The sequence below is a fragment of the Notamacropus eugenii genome, chromosome 5 (genome assembly GCF_028372415.1).
Source record: "Notamacropus eugenii isolate mMacEug1 chromosome 5, mMacEug1.pri_v2, whole genome shotgun sequence".
Lineage (NCBI taxonomy): Eukaryota > Metazoa > Chordata > Mammalia > Diprotodontia > Macropodidae > Notamacropus > Notamacropus eugenii.
In genome coordinates, this window is record NC_092876.1 from 296,267,602 (window position 1) to 296,289,458 (window position 21,857).

Here is a 21,857-nt window from a genome sequence, read left to right on the forward strand (position 1 = left end):
ACAAATGCATAATTAAACTTAAAAAGCATGGAGTTAGCAAAAAGAGGTAAAAAAAGTGTAGGGATATCTTATCAGATTGAATTGAATTCAAAGTTCTCCAAAATTTTTCCATATCAGTTTAAGAAAATTTATAAGTCTTTTAAGACTTTCAGAGTTTGAAGTTACTTCTATTACTGTGGTCTCTGAGATTTCTTGGCCTCAGAAAGCTACACAGGTTTTTAGAAATTTCATATTCAAGAGAACAAATTGAAATAAATTGCACTCATAGTTGTACAAACATATGTCTGTATTTAAGTAGATAAAGGCCATACCCAATCTCTTTTTAGTTTAAAAAAAAAGTCCTGAAGGTTTTATGCCTTGTACAAGTGACAGACTTTGGACCCAGTGCAAAAGAGGGAAATGAATACCTGATATATGCTGAAAACAACTTCAAGGTTACATAGCAATTAAAAGCTTTTGCTTCTAAATACAGAAGTTATGGGATGACTCTTCTCTTGATCAGCACCATAAGGCTGCTGACTTTAGCACTTTTTTTGTATTTTCTTACTGAAACAGGATATCTCATAAAAATGCAATTTAAACAATGTTTCATATCTCTGCCAAAGCTTCTTTTTTTTAAAAAAGTAAATCGAAAAACTAGTTAAAGGACTGAGGGATTGGTAAACTGAGAATAGTTCCTGCATTTGATAATGACTGATGATGGTCTTGAACTACATAATTCTGAGTTGGCCATTTTAAGTGCTACCATACCACTATGTTATCTCAGACAAAACACACATAGAACTGAGATTCACTTGATTAATTCCTGTAAATCTGAAAGCTGAGTATAAATGTCATATTGCTAACGGTACATTCAGAGAAAGTAATACGGGGCATTTTTTGGAGCAGAACAGAAAGGCCTGAGAAATCATAAATGGGGAAACCAGTCTGGACAAGCACTCTCTCTTATGATGCCAGGTACCACAAAATCATAAAATCATAGAGTTAGAAGAGACTTCGGAAAATTCATTCAAACCTACCCATTATAGATAAGACTGAAACTTCAATCTAACAGCTTAAATTTTTGAGAAGTATGTACAAAAGATAGAGTTAAAGCAAAATAATTAAAGGTAAATACAAAACATACCATACTTCTGGGAGAAAAAGTCAAGCCCACTAATCTATTTATCAATATATAAGTATTTCTTAATATGTGTGAAATAATCTGTAAGTAGGCAGAGAAAACTATGAGTTGTCTAAATCCTGATCTTTCTAGAACAGGAAAGAATTCATGTAGAAAGGGATATTTATTTTCTCTAAGCTTTAAAGGAAATTAGAAATTTTAAGAAGAGTAAATGAGGATAGAGTGCATTCCAGATATGGGGTGGGGTGGGACAGCCTGTGTAAGATAAGTTTAGCATTTTTTTGTTACCATTTGGTCTTGTCCTGATCAAAGACTGCTAAAAGGGAGTAATAAATAATAAAGCTGAGAAGGTAGATTGCAGTGAGCCAGGTTTTAAAAAGCTTCCGAGGTAAAAGAAAAGAGTATATATTTGATCCTAGAGATGACAAGGCACTATAAGAATTTTTTGAACAGAGGAAGTGACATGATGAAACCAGTGCTTTAGGAATGTTACTTGGGAAGCTGTATGGAAGATGGATTAGGGAAGGGAAAGTCTTGAGACAAGTAAACCTTGTAGATTTTACAATAGGCTAGGCAAGGAGGAAAGTAGGTCTGAATTAGGATGGTGGCCATGTAGATGGAGAGAAAAGGAAGGATGTAAAGGCTGTTAATAATGAGTTGAGGGTTGGTTATGAATGATAAGGAGGAAAAACAAGGTTTTTTAAGGGCTACATAGTAGAAAACAAGCAATAAATTTTCTACTTGGGGTAAGTGAGATATGGAGACAAACTTATTTATTTTCTATTTCATTTTTTGTCTTATGAAAAAGAAATCATCTTTTTTCCTCCAAAAGACAAAACAAAAAAAGGGTACCAGGAAGTTAGAAACTCAGGTAAATAGGGAAAGTTAGTAAGAGCATCCTTGATGAGATTAAGTTGTTGTGCAGATGAACTAGATCCCAAGATACTGAATGTTGTGGCAGATCTGTTCCTGAGTTGCTAGCAATAATGAAAGACCATGCAAATGGGGAGAAATATTGTGGGAAAAGTGAAGAGCAAATGTCCTGATTTTTTTAATGAGATAGAGTGAGTCTGTAAAATACATGCCAGTGAACTTGACATCAATTTCAGGCATAATTTTATGATGAATTATTAAAGTAATGATTAGTGAGCAGATAGAAAAGGATTATAGGGTCTGATAATTTGTCACTTATTCCACACCTCACCTTTTTTGTGATAGCAAAGAACTGAAAACAAATTTGGTGCCCATAATTTTGAGAATGGCTAAATTGTAATACATAAATTTAATAGAATATGTCTATAGAAGAACAATGTATATTAAAAAGTCAGAGAACCTTGGAAATATTTTCACAAACTAATACATATTGAAGAAAGGAGAAACAGGAAAGCCATATGCATAGTGATTATAAGAACGTAAATGGAAAGAAGGAAAAAAAAGTTAATGCTGAATAGTTTTAAAAATAAATACATAAAGTAAAGGATTAAACTAGATAATCTTTAAGATCTCTTCCAGCTATCATGATCTATACCTCTAGACCCTCTATATATACCTTTATTTTATAACCCTGGAGAAGAATTGCCTGAATTAGAAAGTTTTGTCTTGTTTAGTTCAACTTAATGGCAAACACTAATTTTATAGCTGAGAAAGATATATCTCATTGAGATAACACTAAAAAAGATAAAAGTGGCAGCTATCTAAAGATCATGGCAGTAAATTTCCAAGAATATGAGAATGTATCCAAGCACCCAAAGGATGTGTAATAAAATAAATTTGTACAACATTCTAATCATCTTGACATAAATTAACCAACTTCTTCATGTTAGTTGCCAACTTCCTCTTCTTCCTAGTCTAAGTTTTATCTAGAGGAAAATCTTTAAAATGACACTAAAAGGATCATGATAATTATTGTTTTCCCACTAACAAGATTGTCCTTGTCTCATTTTCACCAGCTGAGTATTTGTCTTGGCCTCTGGCCATCTGAACTGGCATTCTATTTGGAGCTGGTTGCCCATTAGAAGGGCATTGTAGACATCTTACAAATTTTGTGTGAACAGTGAGGAAATAAAGAAAAGGGATCTCTCCTGGCAAAGAGAAAATATCCAAAAAGGAAAACATACTTTAAAGTCTTGATTTCATTTGTCCACTCAACATAGTGTAAAAAGGCAAATTTTCAATATACATGTGGAAGTAAACTAGCCTCCATTGACCCTAACATTTAGAAAGGTGGAAGTCTGAAAATTTCCTGAAAAATAAACTTTATTTTACTAAGAAAATGTAATATATAGTCCAAAAGTTCCAGGGTACATGATTGGTATTTATGTGTGAGTCATTTTTCAGACACTGACACGATTTCTTGACGGGACACCGTAATGTTAATGAGAGTTCTAGATCTTCTCCAAGCATTAATGCAATTACCCATTAAAGAAAGCTTGATTAGGGGAGATTTGTTTTGTAGGAAGGTCCACACTTTTGTTAATTTCTAAGGAGGCACTGGTTCTCAGGGGTTGTGATGCCCTCTGGCTCTGAAAAGAGGTGAGGTTTTATTTTGAGGTTTGCTCACTGAAGTGTCTGTTTGGCTAGATGAGATTCTGGATAGCCATGAAGGAGCCCCCCAGCTCTGAAAACCCAGATGTTGTGGCTTCTCACTCTGGTAACTATGTATGTAATGGTCAGACAGTTGGAAGCCTTTTGTGTTGTTATCCCCCCCCCCTCCAAAGTTGCTTTGCTTTTAGAAAAGCAGATCTAAGAACCTGTACAGCAGCCCCTCCTATGTATGTCATGCTCCTTGCTATTACAGACACCTAGGTGGCTGAGTGGACAGTGTTAGGACTAAGTCAGGAAGACTCATCTTCCTGCATTCAAATCAGGCCTCAGATACTTACCAGCTGTGTGACTCTGGCCAAGTCACTTAATCCTTTTGCCTTATTTCCTCATCAAGGATATGAGCTGGAGAAGGAAATGGCAAACCACTATGGTATCTTTGCCAAGAAAATCCTAAATGGAGTCATGAAGAGGCAGACACAACTAAAACAACTAAACAGCCACAACAAAACTCCCCTGTGGTCAATAGAACCATAAATTTCCTTTGGACAGATGCTCTTGGCAGTAGGCATGAGGATGATATAGTGGCAATATAGAGAACAGTATAACTATGGGTCTCCCAAAGATGCTGGCACTTTTGGCCATGGGGATTGAATGGGAAGGATAGAAGGATAGGAAAGACAGGAGAGTGACATCATGGCAATGAGCTCATGGGCATGGTGGAGTCTAGTTAATTGCTGGAGGAGCATAAGTACATCATTCTGGAAAGGAACTGTGTTCTCTTACCTATCACTGCTAATAACAGTGCCTTGATCTAAGCATTATTCACCATGGGATAGTTATGGCTCTAGTTTTGGAGCAGTTCTTTATGATGGAAAGGTTTAATTGTCTTCCTCAAAGAGGCTAACCTGACTCCCCCTCAAAAAAAAAATGTAAGAAGGACATTTGGTAAATGTAGAAGACACTCTGGGGCTACAGTGGTTGCCAGGAGAAGATAAGAAATTCTCAGTGTAAGGAGTAACAACTTGAAATGAAAAAGTAATAGATCATAGGAAAAAGAATATGATCAATGTATAGAGAACGAAAGTCCACACAAAAACCACTAAAGTTTTAAGAGTGAGGAAGAGGCAGACAAAAACAATTACAGATGATTGGCATACTGTGATTGTTGAAGTGAAGTATATAAAGTGCAAAGGATCTTCAAGTCTTTATGCAGAAGTGTAGCCAGTATAATGAAATATACAGAAATATAAAAGATGATTGGCAGTTGGAAGGAAGCAGGAAAGAAAAGCAGAAAGAAGTAGTTTACTTCAATAATATTAGAAAAGCAAAAATCACATTAGCCACCTCATGATTGTACTTAGATTGAATTTGCCTAGACTATTAAAATAATAGGAGGAAAAATAAACTTAGTAGACTCTAAGTGGTAAACGCAATATAAATAGGTCATCATATGAAGTATAATTATACTATTCATATCACTTAAAAACAGCATTTCAAAGAAAGCCACTGATAAGATAGCACCTCATGCATACTAGTCAAATTCCTAGCATAAAGAAGCATTTCTGAATTTAATTATGAGTTTGTGTTTTTGCAACTGTCATGTCACCCTTACACATTGAATTATAAATTACAAAGCATCCTGCGTACACATGTTGAAACAAATGCTTCTATTTAAGAAAGATTTAGCAATCCTTCAGCTTAAAATAAATTTGTAATTAATTTGCAGCTAAACATAGGATTAGCCAATTAGCAATCATTAAAAACAAATACAAGTAGCAAGAAATAGTTATCTATCACAGAAATGTTCCCGGTAGTGTTGAAGATAGGAAATGAATGAATTTCCTCAAGTGGATGAGTTAAACAAAGAAATAATGAGGCTGACTCTCCCCTTCTGGCTTCACAATATGCAGTAACACTCTTCATGGAAAATGAAAGGAATTCCTACTTCCCATACTAATAAAGGCATTTAAAGAGGATCAGAACTCTTCTACTCCCACAGAAACCCGTGGATAGACTTCCAAAGTTTTACAGGATACAAATTTTTATTTATTCACTAGAGAACTGGTGTGGTTTAATTTGAACTTGCTGAACTTTTTCTTCTACCTTCCATCCTATAGAAATATTTTATTTAATTATCAAATAAAAAAAGTCTATACACATTTTACAAGAAGTTACAGTATTTCCTTATTTCAACTGATAGTCTGAACTCTGATTTTAGTGCCTGTCATTCTACTGGGAATTGCATTTAAAAAAAAAATTACTTCCTATTTGCCAAATCCAATGGCCATCTTCATCTTCATTTTTCATACATTTCTGGAGAATATAACACTATTGATCTACCCAAATAGGTTTTTTTCTTCCTTTTGCAGTGTTATGACTCAGTTTAAATTCTTTGATTCTTCTCTTATAACCCTCTTTTCACTAAGACCGCATTCTTTTTCATGGATTGAATACAACCACAATATGGATTATTCCCAGATCTATAGCTGTAGTTTTCTATTTCAATTGCCTATTGGGGGTTTCTTTTTAGATCACTTACTGTCAAACTCAACTTGTCAGAAACTGAATTCGTTCTCCCTTTCCCTTACCAGTCCTCCAAATTGCCTTCCCTTCTTGATGTTCCAATCTCTATCAATGGAATCCTACATTTACCTAGTAACTATGGCACAAATTTACATCATTTTTAATTTATTCCACTACTTTTTTCTGTATAGGCCACCAATTTTCTTCAATTCTTTTTTTGAAATGTCTCTGAAATTCAACTTTTTCCCTCCGTTCACATTGCCACTGCCTAAATGGAGATGTCAAAGGATTCAAAACAATTTAAGGTGACAGTACCTTGGCTCTGGGCAGCAGAAGTATAATCCTATTACATATAAATCTTTATCAATGCACTTTGAAATTCAAATTATCTCAGCACCCTGCTGGTTCTGAGAGTCATGTTGCCTGATAGAAAGAAATTTTGCTTCTACTTTCAGTAGTTGTTGAGGTTATTTAAGAGACATCACCACATCACTTGCACTCAAGTTCCCTTTCACATCATTTCTACTCAGTCCCCAATTTAGCAATGATATATAATTGGAAGAAAGAAGAAGGGTGGAAATTAAGTAAATAAATATTATACTCCACAGTACCTTAATGTTGCTGTTATTTAGTTATTTCAGTCATGTCTGACTCTCTCTGGCCCTTTCGAGATTTTCTTGGCAAAGATACTAGAATGGTTTGCTTTTTCCTTCTCTAGTTCATTTTACAGATGAGGAATTTGAAATAAACAGGGTTAAGTGACTTGTCCATCTAGTAAGTGTCTGAGGCCAGATTTGAACTCACAAAGATGAGTCTTCCTGACTCCAGGCCTGGCACTCCATCCACTGTACCACCTAGCTACCTCTGAGATGCTTTAATACATTATGGATTATCTTTGCTCACCAATTTATAAAATATACTTAAGATAATGACATAATGGGACTTAATCTGAATCTATTATAATTATTACAGTATTATTAGAAAATAATACCTGAGGTTTCTTGCATGTTCGATCCCTTTAATGATTTCTTTTTTTAAATTAATTAATTTATTTTTAGTTTCCAATATTCATTTCCACAAGATTTTGAGTTCCAAATCTTTCCCCATCTCTCCCCTTTGCCTGCCCTAAGAGATCATGCATCTCAATTACCCCCTGCCCCAATCTGCCCTCCCTTCTATCATATCTCTCCCTTCTTTCATCCCCTTTCCCTTTATTTTCTTATAGAGCAAGATATATTTCTGTACTTCATTGCCTGTATGTCTTATTTCCCAGTTGCTTGTAAAAACATTTTTAAAATTTGTTTTTAAAACTTTGAGTTCTAACTTCTCTCCTTTTCTCCCTCCCCACCTATCCCCACTAAGAAGGCATTCAATTCAATATAGTATAGTCAGGCAAAACACTTCCATAACAGTCAGGATGTGAAAGACTAACTATATTTCCCTCCATCCTATCTTGCCTCCCATTTATTCTATTCTTTTTACCCTGACCCTCCTCAAAAGTATTTACTTCTAATTACCCCACTCCTCTCGTTTCTTCTTCCTTCTATCATTCCTCCACCCTCATTTATCTCCTTCTCCCCTACTTTTCTGTAATGTAAGATAGAGTTTCATACCAAATTGAGTGTGCATGTTATTCCCTCCTTAAGCCAAATCCAGTGAGAGTAAGGTTCACTCTTTCCCTCATCTTCCCCCTCTTCTCTTCCATTGAATAAGCTTTTTCTTGCATCTTTTATATGGGAGAGAGTTTACCCATTCTATTTCTCTCTTTCTCCTTCTCCCAATATATTCCTCTCACCTTTTAAATTTACTTATTTTTTTTAGATATCATCCCTTCTTATTCAACTCACCCTAAGCTGTCTGTCTATTTGTATATAATCCCTCCAACTATCCTAATACTGAGAAAAGTCTCAAAAGTTACAAATATTATCTTTCCACGTAGGAATGTAAACAGTTCAACTTTAGTAAGTCCATTATGATTTCTCCTTCCTGTTTATTTTTTCATGCTTCTCTTGATTCTGGTGTTTGAAAGTCAAATTTTCTATTCAACTCTGTTTTTTTCATCAAGAATGCTTGAAAATCCTTTATTTCACTGAATGACTATTTTTTTCCCCTGAAGTATTATACTCGGTTTTGCTGGGTAGGTGATTCTTTGTTTTAATCCTAACTCCTTTGACCTCTGGAATATCATATTCTCAGTCCTCTGATACCTTAATGTAGAAGCTGCGAGATCTTGTGATATCTTGATTGTGTTTAAACAATACTAAAGTGTTTCTTTCTGGCTGCTTGCAATATTTTCTCCTTGACCTGGAATTTGACCACAATATTCCTGGAAGTTTTCTTTTTGGGATTTCTTTCAGATAGCAATTGGTGGATTTTTTCAATATCTATTTGAACTTCTGGTTCTGGAATATCAGGGCAATTTTCCTTGATAATGTCTTGAAAGGCAATGTCTAGGCTTTTTTATTATCATGGCTTTCAGGCAGTGTAATAATTTTTAAATTGTCTCTCCTGGATCTATTTTCCAGGTTAATTGTTTTTCCAATGAGATATTTCATATTGTCTGCTACTTTTTAATTCCTTTCTTTTTGTTGTATAATTTCTTGATTTTTCATAAAGTCATTCTCTTCTATCTATTCCATTCTAATCTTTAAGGAATTATTTTCTTCAGTGAGCTTTTGGAGCTCCTTTTCCATCTGGATAATTGTGCTCTTTAAGGCATTCTTCTCCTTGTTGGCTTTTTGGTTCTCTTTTGCCACCTGTGTTCATGTATTTTTTAAGATGCTATTTTCTTCAGGATTTTTTGAGTCCCCTTTATCAAGCAGTTGACTCATTTTTCATGATTTTCTTGCATCACTCTCATTTCTCTTCCCAACTTTTGCTCTACTTCTCTTACTTGATTTTCAAAATCCTTTTTGAGCTCTTCCATGGCCTGAGACCAATTCTTATTTTTCTTGGAGTCTTTGGATGTAGGAGCTTTGACTTTGTTGTCTTCTTCTGTTTGTATATTTTGATCTTCCTTGTCACTAAAGCAAGATTCTATAGTCTGATTCTTTTTCTGCTTTTTACCCATTTCCCCAGTCTTTTACTTGACTTTTACTTACCTTGAGCTATTTGTCAAGATAGTTCTCCACTTACACTGGGGGTGGGGAGGGAGTATGGTCAGCTGCTTGATCCCCCCACAATCTATGGGCCTAGAGTTCCAGAAACAGTTGCTGCTTCCCCTGCTGTGGCTCCCTTGGGCTCCTCCATCTCCTCTGCTGCCCCAGGGCTGGGGCTGGATCACTCTACTCTCTCATACAGGTCCAACAGTTTGTTTTCCACTGACTCACTTTGTCCTTGGCATTTTGGGTTTGTGAAGTCTGAAACTGCCACAGGTGGCAAACATTCAGTCCCTCCCCCAGGTCTGCTCAGGTCTTGTCTGTACTGGCACAGTCCACGCTGGACTGCATTCTGCTCCCAGTGCAGTGTGATAGTTGTCTCCTGTTGATCTTGCAAGCTGTCCTGGGCTGGAGATTTGCTTCACTCCCTCATTCTGTGGGTGCTGCAGCTCCAGAATTTGCTTAGAGTCATGTTTTGTAGGTTTGTGACTGGGCTTGTGGTGAGACTTCTAGCAAATCTCTGCTTCTAACTGCCATCTTGACTCCATTCTCCGTGTCCCCCTCCACCTTAATGATTCCTTTTAAATTTTGGCATCAGCTTAAAGCATGTGTATTTTGTACTTGAAGTTTTGAGAGAAATGACTATTAATAACTAATGGTTTCAGAGTTCCCCCTTTCTTTTCTATTTTCAAGACTTCAGTGTCTGAAGATCTAGCTAAACTTCTCCTCTATCTAACCCAACTCAACCAACCCTGTAAGCAATCTCTAATCTCAAGTGGATTACATTCAATCACTCTTGGGTAAAGACACATCGAAGACTGGGAGTGGTCTGAGTGCAGGGATAGTTTCTCTGTCCAAGGGTGACAGGATGTCACTCTCAGTCCCTCATTTTAATACAGCTTACCTCCTATTGAGTTAACCCGTCAGAGTTGATTGACACCACTCTTCCAAAAGAACATGCTCTGAGCCCTCCAGTATAATTGTCTTTGTTCTGAGAGAGCCAAATCATCATCCTTTTATTAACAACACCCTGGACTTCTTAATAAAATGATTAAATTACCCATAAACTATGTCTTCTGAACCTTTTTAATCACCACAGTTTCAAGAATGATCCTACCTTGTAACTAGAAAGTGAATGAAACATAAAGTTTTCCTTCACCATTCACCTCTACCAAAACACAATGTTTTCTACAACCTAGATAACTTATAATCAAGGTGTCTTTACAATCTAAATATGTTTTTCTTCAGAGGAAATAAATCCTTACACGTTCACCTTCACTTTCAGGTACAAAATGAATCTTTCAACTCTGAAAATTTATATTAGTTGTGTTATTTACATAGTGATACCAGAAATGATTTCCTGGTCACTGTAATGGTAATTTAAATGGGAAGATCTTTCCCATTCATTAATAGGCTCATGTGACTTGCTTAAATCACATGGAAGCCTAGTCACATAGTGGGAGGAGCTTACTGAATGGATAGAATAAGAAGAGTAGAGCAGAACTGAGAGGAAGTTATTGAGAGCAGTTGGGGTGGAGGGAGAGAGAAGACACAGGAAAGCAAACAGGCTCATGGAGTGTTTATGTGTGGGAAGGTCCTGGGGGTGCTGGAGGTGGTGGGAAGGGTCAGGCTTGGGAATGGCTTTGTCCCCTACGGTGCTACTGTGCATTGACTTCTTGGCTACTATGATGGATTTGGCTTTCTGGTTTTTAGATTTGGCTTTCAGGTGTCTGAATAAATGATTTCTTCCTTCTATATGGAGAGTCTGTTATACTTTGCAATTGAGAACTATGCCAGCATATTCATTCATAGTCACCACCAGTGCTATTACTATTGCTTTGGCAATACAGTCATACAACAACAAGAAAGACTGACACTTCACTTAAAGTTTTAAAAAGTGCTTTCCTCCCAACAACTCTAGGAAGTAGATATTATAAATATTATTTCCATTGTACAAATGAGGAAACTTTGATACAGAAAGGTACCTATAGTCACACAGCTTGCTAACCTAAAAGTAGGATTTTGAAACTGTCTTTTAACTCTAAGCCCCATTTTTCTTCCAGCATCTGAAATCTTTTGAAAACAACTTCAACTAAACAACAGATAGTCAGATAACTTTTCTCCTACTCAAATTCTTGAGCATGAAAACATTTAACTAAGACATCTCTCCATATCAAGACTCTTTGAGTATTGTGAGATGTTAAAGAAAACAGGAGGCATTTTAGGGACCCCTGGAACACAATACTTATTCTGATAAGCAGGATGCAGACTGTGGGCAGCTAAAGCAACAATGAAAACAAAAATGCTCAAGCAACCAGCTAGTAACTTTGTAACTAATCAAACAGATGTTAGATAACTAATTAGCCATGCTCCTTTGGGTCACTGGAGTATGTAGATGGGATAGCAGGAACAGAAGGTGAAACTGACTTAAACCTTGATTACATTCCATTGGTTGAGGTCTATTAGTTCACCCCATTCAAAACAGGAATTTTTATTAGGGAACAAGGCTTCTATACCTCTTAAAATACTCAGAATTCCGAGAAAAGAAGCAGAGATGCTTCTGGTCAGACCCCACACCTCACTGGAAATGGCACAGACTCAGAACTGATGTTCTAAGGACCTCACTATCAGTGTGAAGGATTTAAGGAATAAAAGGTATAAAAGGTGATTCAACCTTAGAAATATTTTGAGAGATCTCTGACCTGGATAAAAGCTAAAGCACATTGATGTGTTGTTGTTTTCATCCTCTCTCTGCTGACAGATAATAAATTTTGCTGAGAAGTTATTTTGGTTTTGTTTAGTCTTTAGCTCTTTTTACTAGATAAAATGTAGGAATGAATGAGTTTCAGTATGAAACTTTGGAGGGAATACTTACAAAAGTGTTACTATAGATGGGTTTCTTTATCTGAATATAAGTATAGTAGTAATATGTAGTTGTATTAGCACTTTTATCTTTATTTTCATTTATTTAAGTTACATATGCTTGATTCTATTATGTTAATGTGGTTTTTCTAACTTATTTTTTTTTTTTTTGCTGGTTGCTTGTCAGAGACTTACCTCTGTAGGCAAATAATCCAGCAGCAGGAAATTTTTACTCAAACACTATGATAAATAGAGATCAACAATGTGCATATCTTTTCTTTGAACGCATGACATAGAAATAAATTGGATATCTCCTCTTTTTTCATCATTTTGACATCACAAATTTATTTATTGTTTATTGATACCCTTTATACTATCATCATTTCCCAATAAGCCTCCCTCCTAAGGAACATTTCTTATATCAGAGATAAATAAGCAAACAAAGCCACGTGATGTGGTTGTTACGTCTGAGCATATGTACCTACCGTTCCCTCTTAGAAGGCCCCCCCAATTCTTGAAAAAGAAGTGAGGTTCCTTTTATTTTCATATAAAAGCATGCTGAGTTTTATGCTAGAAAATTATGTTAATCAACTTTCAAAAAGCATATCATTTTAATGCATTAGGAGAGCCCACTATTTAATGACATCCTTCTGTGATTCAATTTGTGAAGGAACAATTGTACAGCGGCAGAGATTTTGAGTGAATTTACAATTTCACATAATGGGTTTTGTTTTCTACATTTATCACAGTGTAATTGATACTTTTTGTTTTAATATAGCATTCCTTTTTAGATATATTCTCTCATTAACCTTCTCATTTCTTCTATACTATATGAGCCTTTCCTTATAATATGAAAAATTATGTAAAATTATATGAACAACTGTCTTACATTGAATGCAGTTTCTTCCAGTCATAATGCTCTGCCTCTCCAAGGAAAGGAGGACAGTGGATTTCCTGATTTCTTCTAGTGTATCAAGAATGGTCATTTCAATTATACAATATTCAACATCTCTATAGTTTTCTTGTCATTTCTATTCTTGTAATCATATATTTTTATATTAGGATTCCTTAAAAAAATTAGTAGCCTTGTTCTAGTGAAGGCTAGGTAACTGGATAAAGCATCAGACTTGAATTCAAGAAGATTTAAGCTTGATTCTTGCCTCCGATACAAAATGTGTGATCTTGAATAAGTCACTTAACCTTTCTCTGCCTCAGTTTCTTCATCTGCAAAATACTATATAAATGATAGTATTACTGCTTCTGTTGCTGTTATTCAATTACTGTCCTTTGGGACACCTTATTATCTCATTTTTTTCCAGCTCTACACTGCTTTAATAAAGAAAACTCAAAACTTATCAAGTTACTTATGTTTATTTCTATTCACAATATTTCTAGAATGCTAAATAGGTAGTATGCACTAAGTACATATAACTGCTACTTTATTTCATAGTAGAAGTATTTAGCTAGAATATCAATGTAGTAAGAAGAAGAAATTTTGGGGGATTAAAGATACGATTCTCAGTTATATCTAGAAATAACTTCCAGTGAAATCTAGCAAAAACAAACCAAGAAAAAAGAATAAAAGCAAATGAGAGCTCTTATGTCCCAAAGAGCTCTCTTTATGTCTTCAAGAGTGAAAGTATTTGATAAGACAGAAAGAGCACAAATGGATGGCTGGTTGATTAGTCCTTCCATAACCTATATTAGAATTCTCAAGCAGAATATCATTTTGTTTGGACACTAAGTTGAAAACACTCAAGGAATTCACTGTTCTAGCACATTGCCAGATTAGGTGCACATTTTGATTTGCAGTACATGAAAACCATAAGCATTTCCCCCAAAAGACCCCTTTTGTCTCTTTCCCTAACCAGGGAGGGTAACAGATTTTAAAGGCTATTTTTCTGAATTTGAGGTATAGCATTATCATCAAATTATGGATTTAGAACTGGGCAGGAAATTAGAAGCTGCTGGAAGCAACCTCTCATTTTGCACAATGATATTTGTCATTAGGAAAAAAAATATGCCTTTATTTAGTACTTTGTATTACTGCTTTGCTTTGTATTTATGTTGGCCCGCCAGCGAGATCAGATTTCCTTCAGTAAGTGTTTTAACAACTTGGTTTTCAACCACTATCAGTGAAGATGCATTTAGTTCTCTATTTTCTTTTCCTTAAGGGTAAAAGTAGTTATGAATCCAGTGTGGTGCTAATAACTCTTCACAGCTTATATGTAATATAACCCTTCAGTAGTTATGTAGTTAGCTTTCAAAAACCAAACATTTCTTGTAAAAATTTCATATTTCATATGAGTCCTTAGATCATAAGCTAGAGAAATTGGCTAAAGAGAAATTGATCAATTTGATGATTCTCCAGTAAAAACTCTCCAGGCTATGTTCTTTTTATATGTTTTCAATGGAAATTTAAAATGTTTAAATGTCATTTCCTGAATGGTTTTAGAATTGAAGACAAAGTTATTCACTATTCCAAGATTATTTTTATATGATTATAGGCCGAGAAAAGTTAATAATTATTAGCTGAACATTATTCATGATATCTATATTAACAGACAAACAGTGATAACTGTAGTCTTAGATCTCAAAATCCCTTTATTAGTTCAACATTCACTCAAGCAGAATTTAGTAAGCACTCTTAGTTTATCACAGTTATTATTAAGGACTAGTTAGGTTATACAAAGACAAAAATTAGTCTCTTCTCTCAAGAAGTTTACCTTCTCCTTAGCAGGGGTCAGTATGTACACAAATAAATATATACAAAATGAAAAAAATTAATTGGTGAAGGGACAGGAAATGGAAAGAATATTAACAACTTTGTGAAATCAGGAAAGACTTCTCTTGTAAGGAACAGCACTTAAGGTGCGCCATAAAGGAAGCTAGGGATTCTGAGAGAGGGAAATGAGGAGGTAGAGAAGACCAGGCATGGTGGGGGAGGGAGGGCACCCTGTGTAAAGTTACAGATGGGGTATCAAGTACAATGAACACCAAAAAGGTCAGATGGGCTGGAATACAGAGGGTATGATTAGAAAGAATATGCAACTGGTCTGGAAAAATAAGTTGGAGTCAAACTATGAGGTGTTTTAGATGCCAAATAGAGGAGTTCATATATTATCCTGGAATGAGTGAAGTTTCATTCTGTCATCAGATTTGTACTTTAGAAAGGTCAATTTAGCAGCTCTAGGAAAGAAGGATTCCAGTTCACTTATTTGTGACTATCATTACACTGTCTTTTTATATTTCTCCCAGAACATAGGACAGCATTCTGCAGATAATTGTATGGTTTGCCATTTCCTTCTCCAGCTCATTTTACAGAAGAGGAAACTGAGGCAAACAGGATTAAGTGACTTGCCTAGGATCACATAGCTAGGAAGTGTCTGAGGCCAGATGTGAACTCAGGAAGATGAGTTTTCCTAATTCTATGCCCAGCACTCTATCTACTATCCAATGACTGGAATTCATTGGTTAATACCCAGTGTGTTAAGTTGCTATTTGGATATTTTAAGCTTATGAAAAGATCTTTTGTTTTTAATCCTTACCTACCCACTTCTGGCTATACCAGTACTATTTAATTTAAACATTAGCCAGCTTCAAACTTTAGCTGTAATTCAAAGTAAACTTATACAAACTTGTAAGAAACAACCAAATATTATTGTATCATTAGTCACATATTTGAAAAAAAAATCAATAAAGAATATTCAGAAAGGTATTATTTTCAATTCACTTTCCGGTATAAATGTTGATTAAAAGTCAGCTTACCTCTTGTTTGTAAACCCTTTCCACAGGCTTCACTGATGACCGTCATTCCCTGCCTGACAGAGTCGGGCACTAGAATACATGAATTCCATTTATGAGGCTTCCACCTGTGATTATAAAGATGACAGATTTCCACCAATTATTCAAATGTGGAGACTGAAGTAGACAAGTATCAAACCTGGAAGGACAATTTAGAATTACAATAAAATGGACACAAGACAACAGACTTGCCCCTTCTCTCTACTCTGCTGTGCTGGCAGCTCTTCAGCTTTTGCCTCTCACCGCTTGAAAATATACACCTCTGCCAAGTTCATCTTTACCCTTGCCCTTGTGAGAAGCATCTCTCAGCTGCTGAGGAGACCATTATCTGCAGTGGTGCTAAAATGGCCATAAATAACCTCAGCACTTTGGCAGCATTGGGTCCCTTGGTCACACTTGTCTCTAGATGTAGATTTCAAGTTAGCCCCATCTCAACGGACATTGACAGAGCAACCAAGTTCATTGGGGCTGGGGCTGCCACTGTAGGGTGGCTGGCTCTGGAGCTGGTATTGGGACTGTGTTTGGAAGTCTCATCATTGGTTATGCTAGATATCCTTCCTTGAAGCAATAGCTCTTTTCCTACCCCATCCTGGGCTTTGCCCTGTCTGAGGCCATGGGACTCTTTTGACTGACAGTGGCCTTCCTCATACTTTTTGCCATGTGACGTAGCCATTTCTATCCCCCAATGTTTCTGAATGTTCCTTGTTGCCCTTCTGATCCTTCCAAGTCTCTTCTGGCCTGTGAATACCTCCCCCTCCATTTTACCTGGGGAGAGCCATGGGCTCAGGATTTGATAGAGGGAAAACAAATAAATACTGTTTTAATAAGCTGTTAAAAAAAAAGATTTAAAATAGCTTGCGGCATTAGTTTCATGTGACCCATCAATATGGTCTGTGCCTCATATCCATTCTAAAAGCAATCATTCCATTTTCACGTAGACCTTGTGCCATGCTAAAAATTGAGCAATGAAGGGCTTTAGAAAAAAAAATGACCACTGCCAGAAAACTAGGTCTTTAGTGACCTTCACACTAACAAATGCCCTGTTACTCCCTTGGCCATCCAGGGCATAAATGTTTCATCTCAAGTAGACTTTGTGTCCAAGATTATGCTATACTTAATTTTTAAAGGGTAACCCTGACTTTTTTGAGATTGTAGGGCCCTCTCGTAGGCATTCAGTGCAATTCAGAAACCTAAACAAGATTGAAAAGACAATCATTTCAATGAAAATCTCTCCCTTGTACTCTTAAATAGCACAGAATGAAGTTAAGCTCTGTTTGAAAAGAATGCCAAGATCTGTATTTCATAGGTAAAGTATTTCCTGAGGAAACTTTCCCACTTTAAATTTTCTTCTCTTTCTTGTCCAACAAAACTCTCTTTTTGTGACCTTCAGGGCAGACAGTAAGTTTAAGCTTTTAAATCTACCTAGCCACAATGATCTAGAAGAATCTTCTGCCTTAGGTGCAGGTATCAGTCTGACTCCTATGGCAGAATAATGCAGTTGTTGAATTTATGCATCTCATGCGTGTGCTAGTGGTTCTGATGATTTTTTAAAGGGGCATTTGAGATTTTTTCAGTTTGGGGAGGTGAGTCTCAGTGAAGAACTTCGTGTCAAGTAGTAGCTTAAGCAATTGGTGTAAAGTCACAAGATTGGTGTAAAGTCACAAGATCAGTCTTTCTCAGAGGCAGAATCTGAACCAGAATCTGATCCCAAAGTTCATCCTAAATGCACTAGATTACGCTGCTTCTCAGCTCTGATGATATTCGACTTCCTACTATAAATCTCAGGAAGACTATTAAGCAAAAACATCAGCAGCAGTATTATGGTGAGTTGAAAAATTGATGGGATATTAGAAAATAACAAGGAACATTTAACAAACTAGACCTGAATTGATTAGTATTCAAAACACACCTACAAGTACACTCAGTGCATACACAGATTCTATCAGTATCACTTCAGGAGGCATCAGTTACCAGTCTTAAAGAAGATGAGATATAAATTTCAGTCCTTTTTTGTTTGTTTTTTAGAGTAGGTCAGAAAATTTTCCAATTATTTTAGCTGTACTGATTCTAAGTTAGATCTAAGCAAAACCAGTGTATTCTATCGGGTTATTTCCCCCCATCTATTAGAAGCCTAAAACTGAATATCAATTGGATATTTTGGTTTAAAATGACAGAATATCAAGGTTAGAAGAGCCCATTAGAAGTCACCTGGTCTAATTCTTTCATTTAACAGATAAGGAATTTAAATGGTTTGTCCAAGTTCGCATGCCTAATGAATTTTTGAACTGGAGATTTTCCCAGGAATTTTTAAGGTTTATGGAAAGTATTAATCTCCATTGGTAGAAGAAGTTTTCTCACTGGAAGTTCACTTCACTAATGAAAAAAAAGTCTTGTTCCTATACGTCTCTTTCCTGACTGCTAGTTTTCCTTGTGGAACACACACACTTTCCCCCACCCCGTTACATTATACTTCTAGATGCTATTCATATTTACTTCTAGATTGAAAATGTTGGAACATTTATCATTTTTAGGAGAGGCAGACCGGGCCATAATGAAGCACAGTTCTAATTCAGTCTGACAACCCCATGAAAACAAAGCTTTAATAGAGTCAAGAACTGGGAGAAGCACCTCATAGGAACATAGGATTTAGAGCAGAGAGTATCTTGGAAAATACTTCGTCCACTTGTGTCTGGAAACTGAGGCCCTCATTTCTCCCCATGTAATAAATATTTTCAACCATTTACCAAACTATGTCACATTAGCTTATTCTGCAGATACTGAACTAGGACACATATCGTGGTTCCAGTGGATGTTAAAACCTAAAGAAAAAACTGTCGAATTCTGAACTACTTATCTACCATTTGAACATGGGATCCCTAAGAGCAGAGACTATGATTTTGGCTTTCTTTTTGTCCCCAGAGTTTAGCACAATGTCTGATACATGGTTAACAAATGCTTGCTGACTGCCTGAACAAAAGACACCTGAAGCTAAGCTCTCTTACACACTTTTAGGGCAAAATCTACGAGGAGATACCCTGACTGCCTCTTGGTTATCATAAACTTGGTGAATTCTGATAAGCCCAGCCCTGACCCTCAAGTCTTGGAGAAACTGACAGGACTGTACATTTTGTTCCAGTGTATCCTCATTTCCTTCCATAATCAGTTATCAGTCTGACTCCTTTAAATAGAACTGATACATGCACCAAGACAAAGATACAGAAAAAATAAAGACCACATCTCTAATAATTTAGAGTAGTTCTATGACATCTAATCATAGTCTGAATTGCAAATAGCCGTCCTCTTTTATTTTTCCCCAAGAAACAGCTATTCTTTTCTAAATAATATTTCCTCGCACAAGTCATCTCTTGAAGTCAACAACTGGAATAAGGGAAATGTAGAATGCATTTTGAAAGACAAGAGATAATTTTGTTAAGGTACTTTAAACTGTGCTGTGAACCACAAAGTCTTTATGGCTGTAGTTTTCTTTCACTCCTTAAATCAGGAAGATCTAAAAGGAATTGTCTCTACCCCAGACATAGCATTAAACAGTAATTGCAGAGCACTGATGACTAACAAAGCAAAATGGGCTTTTACTATTTTAAGACCAGATGACACTAGTTAATATTACAATGTGCTCCCTAAACTACAGTGTGAAAGGTGGATATTTTTGCATTTTATGTATCTGAATAAATATGTGTACGTGTATATGCCTACTCTATTATTATTATTAATGACAACCAAAAATGTTCCAAGTCAATAGACGTGTAGTTTCAGGATTTTAAAAAATTTCCTTCGGCATCCTTTTGTTTTTTATCCATTGAAGTCCTCTAAATATTGTCAGTGTCTTAACATTTTCCCATTTTATCTCTTTTGTGCACAAAATTAATTCACACTAAAATTGCCTCTGTGTTATTTTCTATAGACAAAAATGAACATTTGGGAGAAGAATGCTAAAAATTCATGAGTCTTCTTTTTCTGGTTTCCGATCCCATTGTTCTAAGGACCTCTTAGAATAAAGTTTTTATGCTAGCATGCAGCAAAAGTTCTTGGCCTGTCTTTAGACCTATAGTGTATGACTGAAGTACTTAGGGATGGAGATGGAGTTGCAGAGGCATAACAGTTGAACTACAATAGCTGTGTATGGCTCTGATGGTTTGGACAAAGGGGGGGAAAGTCTTTCATCAGCAAGACCCAGAAAAGCAAAAGCATAAATTAATGTTTGTTAAAATCATCCCCTTCAAGGATAGTCCAAACAAGAAGACAGACTAGTAGAGAGCTGGGGACATAAAATTGATTGTTCTCCCTCCTTTTTCTTGAACTTAAAGGAACATACAGCTTTAAATAAATGGAAGAAAACAACCTGGAATGTGCACTGAAATTGTTTACTGAGCTATTACACAATGAAACCATAAAATGATTAATTACCTGTATACAGGACAATATATAACATCTTCACATTCCCTTTCTTCAAACAAGGTATCTGGACATTCTTGTCCTCCATTCGAAGCCTCTTGAATGACAATCCTATATCGGGACTGTTTTATTAATGTGCCATTTTCTGAAACGAAAACAACAACACATTAGCCATCTACCCCTATAGTCCAAGTTTAGAGTGCATTTGAAATACATTGGGAAAACTGAAGTTGGAAAGGAAACTTGGAAAATGATAATAACAGAATACAGAAACAAGGTACTGATTTTCACAATCAGCCTCTGCTAAGAATTTGCTATTTCTTCTAATCTTTTAAAAGAACTCATTAGTATATGTTTACATGTAAAAATATGAACTTCTAGCATAGAGCGATTAATCTAGAATTCTGTGTGCTATAGTGGGAAAAAAAATGTTGGATTTGGAGTAGAAGGAACGAAATTGGACTAGATTTTGTCTGTGTCCAATCTCACCTGTGTGAGATTGGACAAGTCAGGTAAACTCTCATTTTCTAATCTATTAAATGAGAGGGTCATGTTGTATTATTTTTAAGGTCCTTTCCAGTTCTAAATCTATGATCCAATGAACTGAAAAGTTCCTTTAGCCTTCAAGGAAAATATTAAAAGGCCCCAGACATATATACACAACTAAAAAATGTCACTATTTGTCCCAGTCCTGAGACACTTATTCTTTTGAATCTAGGCATTGTCTTTTATGGTTTTCTCTTAAAAGAAAGATCTGTGAAACTATGAAAGGTCATAGTTTTTTTTTGTAAGTCACTAATAATAAGTTTCCATTTGGGCAAGATAAGCTCTCTGTCCACATGAGAAGAGTTAGGTGATGCAGCAGGCACAGTACCAAGCCTGGAATCAAGAAGACCTCAGTCCAAATTCAGCTTCAGACATTCAATAGCTGTGTGGCCCTGGACAAGTCACTTAACTTCTGTTTCTTCAGTTTTCTCTTCCGTAAAATGGGAATAATAATATCATACACCTGCCAGGGTTGTTTTGAGGATCAAGTTATATAAGAATTGTAAAGGGTTTAGCATAGTACCTTGCACATAAATGCTAGTGATGATGATGTGATGACGATGATAATGTCACATTGCCTTAGAGTCTGGAATTCCTGATTTTAAGCCCTGCCTTTAAAATCTACTAGCTGTGCAAATATGGGGAAGTCAAATGAGGTATGAGCTCTTCAGGCAATTTGCTATGACTACAAAGTAATGAGAAGTTGAAATTTGACAATTGACAGTTGAAATTGCAATTGGTGGAGGAAGTTCCCATGCTGAAAATTTTGCACACTGATGAAATACAAGTCTGTATCTCACACACACACATACACACACACCCATTAATTCAAAATTCATTGTGAGTTAGTTATTACATCTTGTCCTTCTTATCACTTGGGAAGATTCAGTTCAATAACCTAATGGCATTGAGCACCTGGGTACGTGACAGATGGAAGAAGGAGA

At 35.9% G+C, this 21,857-nt stretch overlaps 1 protein-coding gene across 2 annotated transcripts in view; it reads right to left on the reverse strand.

Moving 5' to 3' along the window:
• The window catches only part of THSD7B (thrombospondin type 1 domain containing 7B), a 1,192,820-nt gene that overhangs the window by 510,360 nt on the left and 660,603 nt on the right, over positions 1–21,857 (reverse strand). For both annotated transcript variants that reach the window (XM_072613204.1, XM_072613205.1), the window contains 2 exons: positions 20,380–20,512; positions 15,919–16,022 (listed from right to left, as the gene is read on the reverse strand). In XM_072613204.1, the coding sequence (XP_072469305.1) occupies positions 15,919–16,022; positions 20,380–20,512 (237 nt within the window). The remainder of the gene's footprint in view (positions 1–15,918; positions 16,023–20,379; positions 20,513–21,857) is intronic.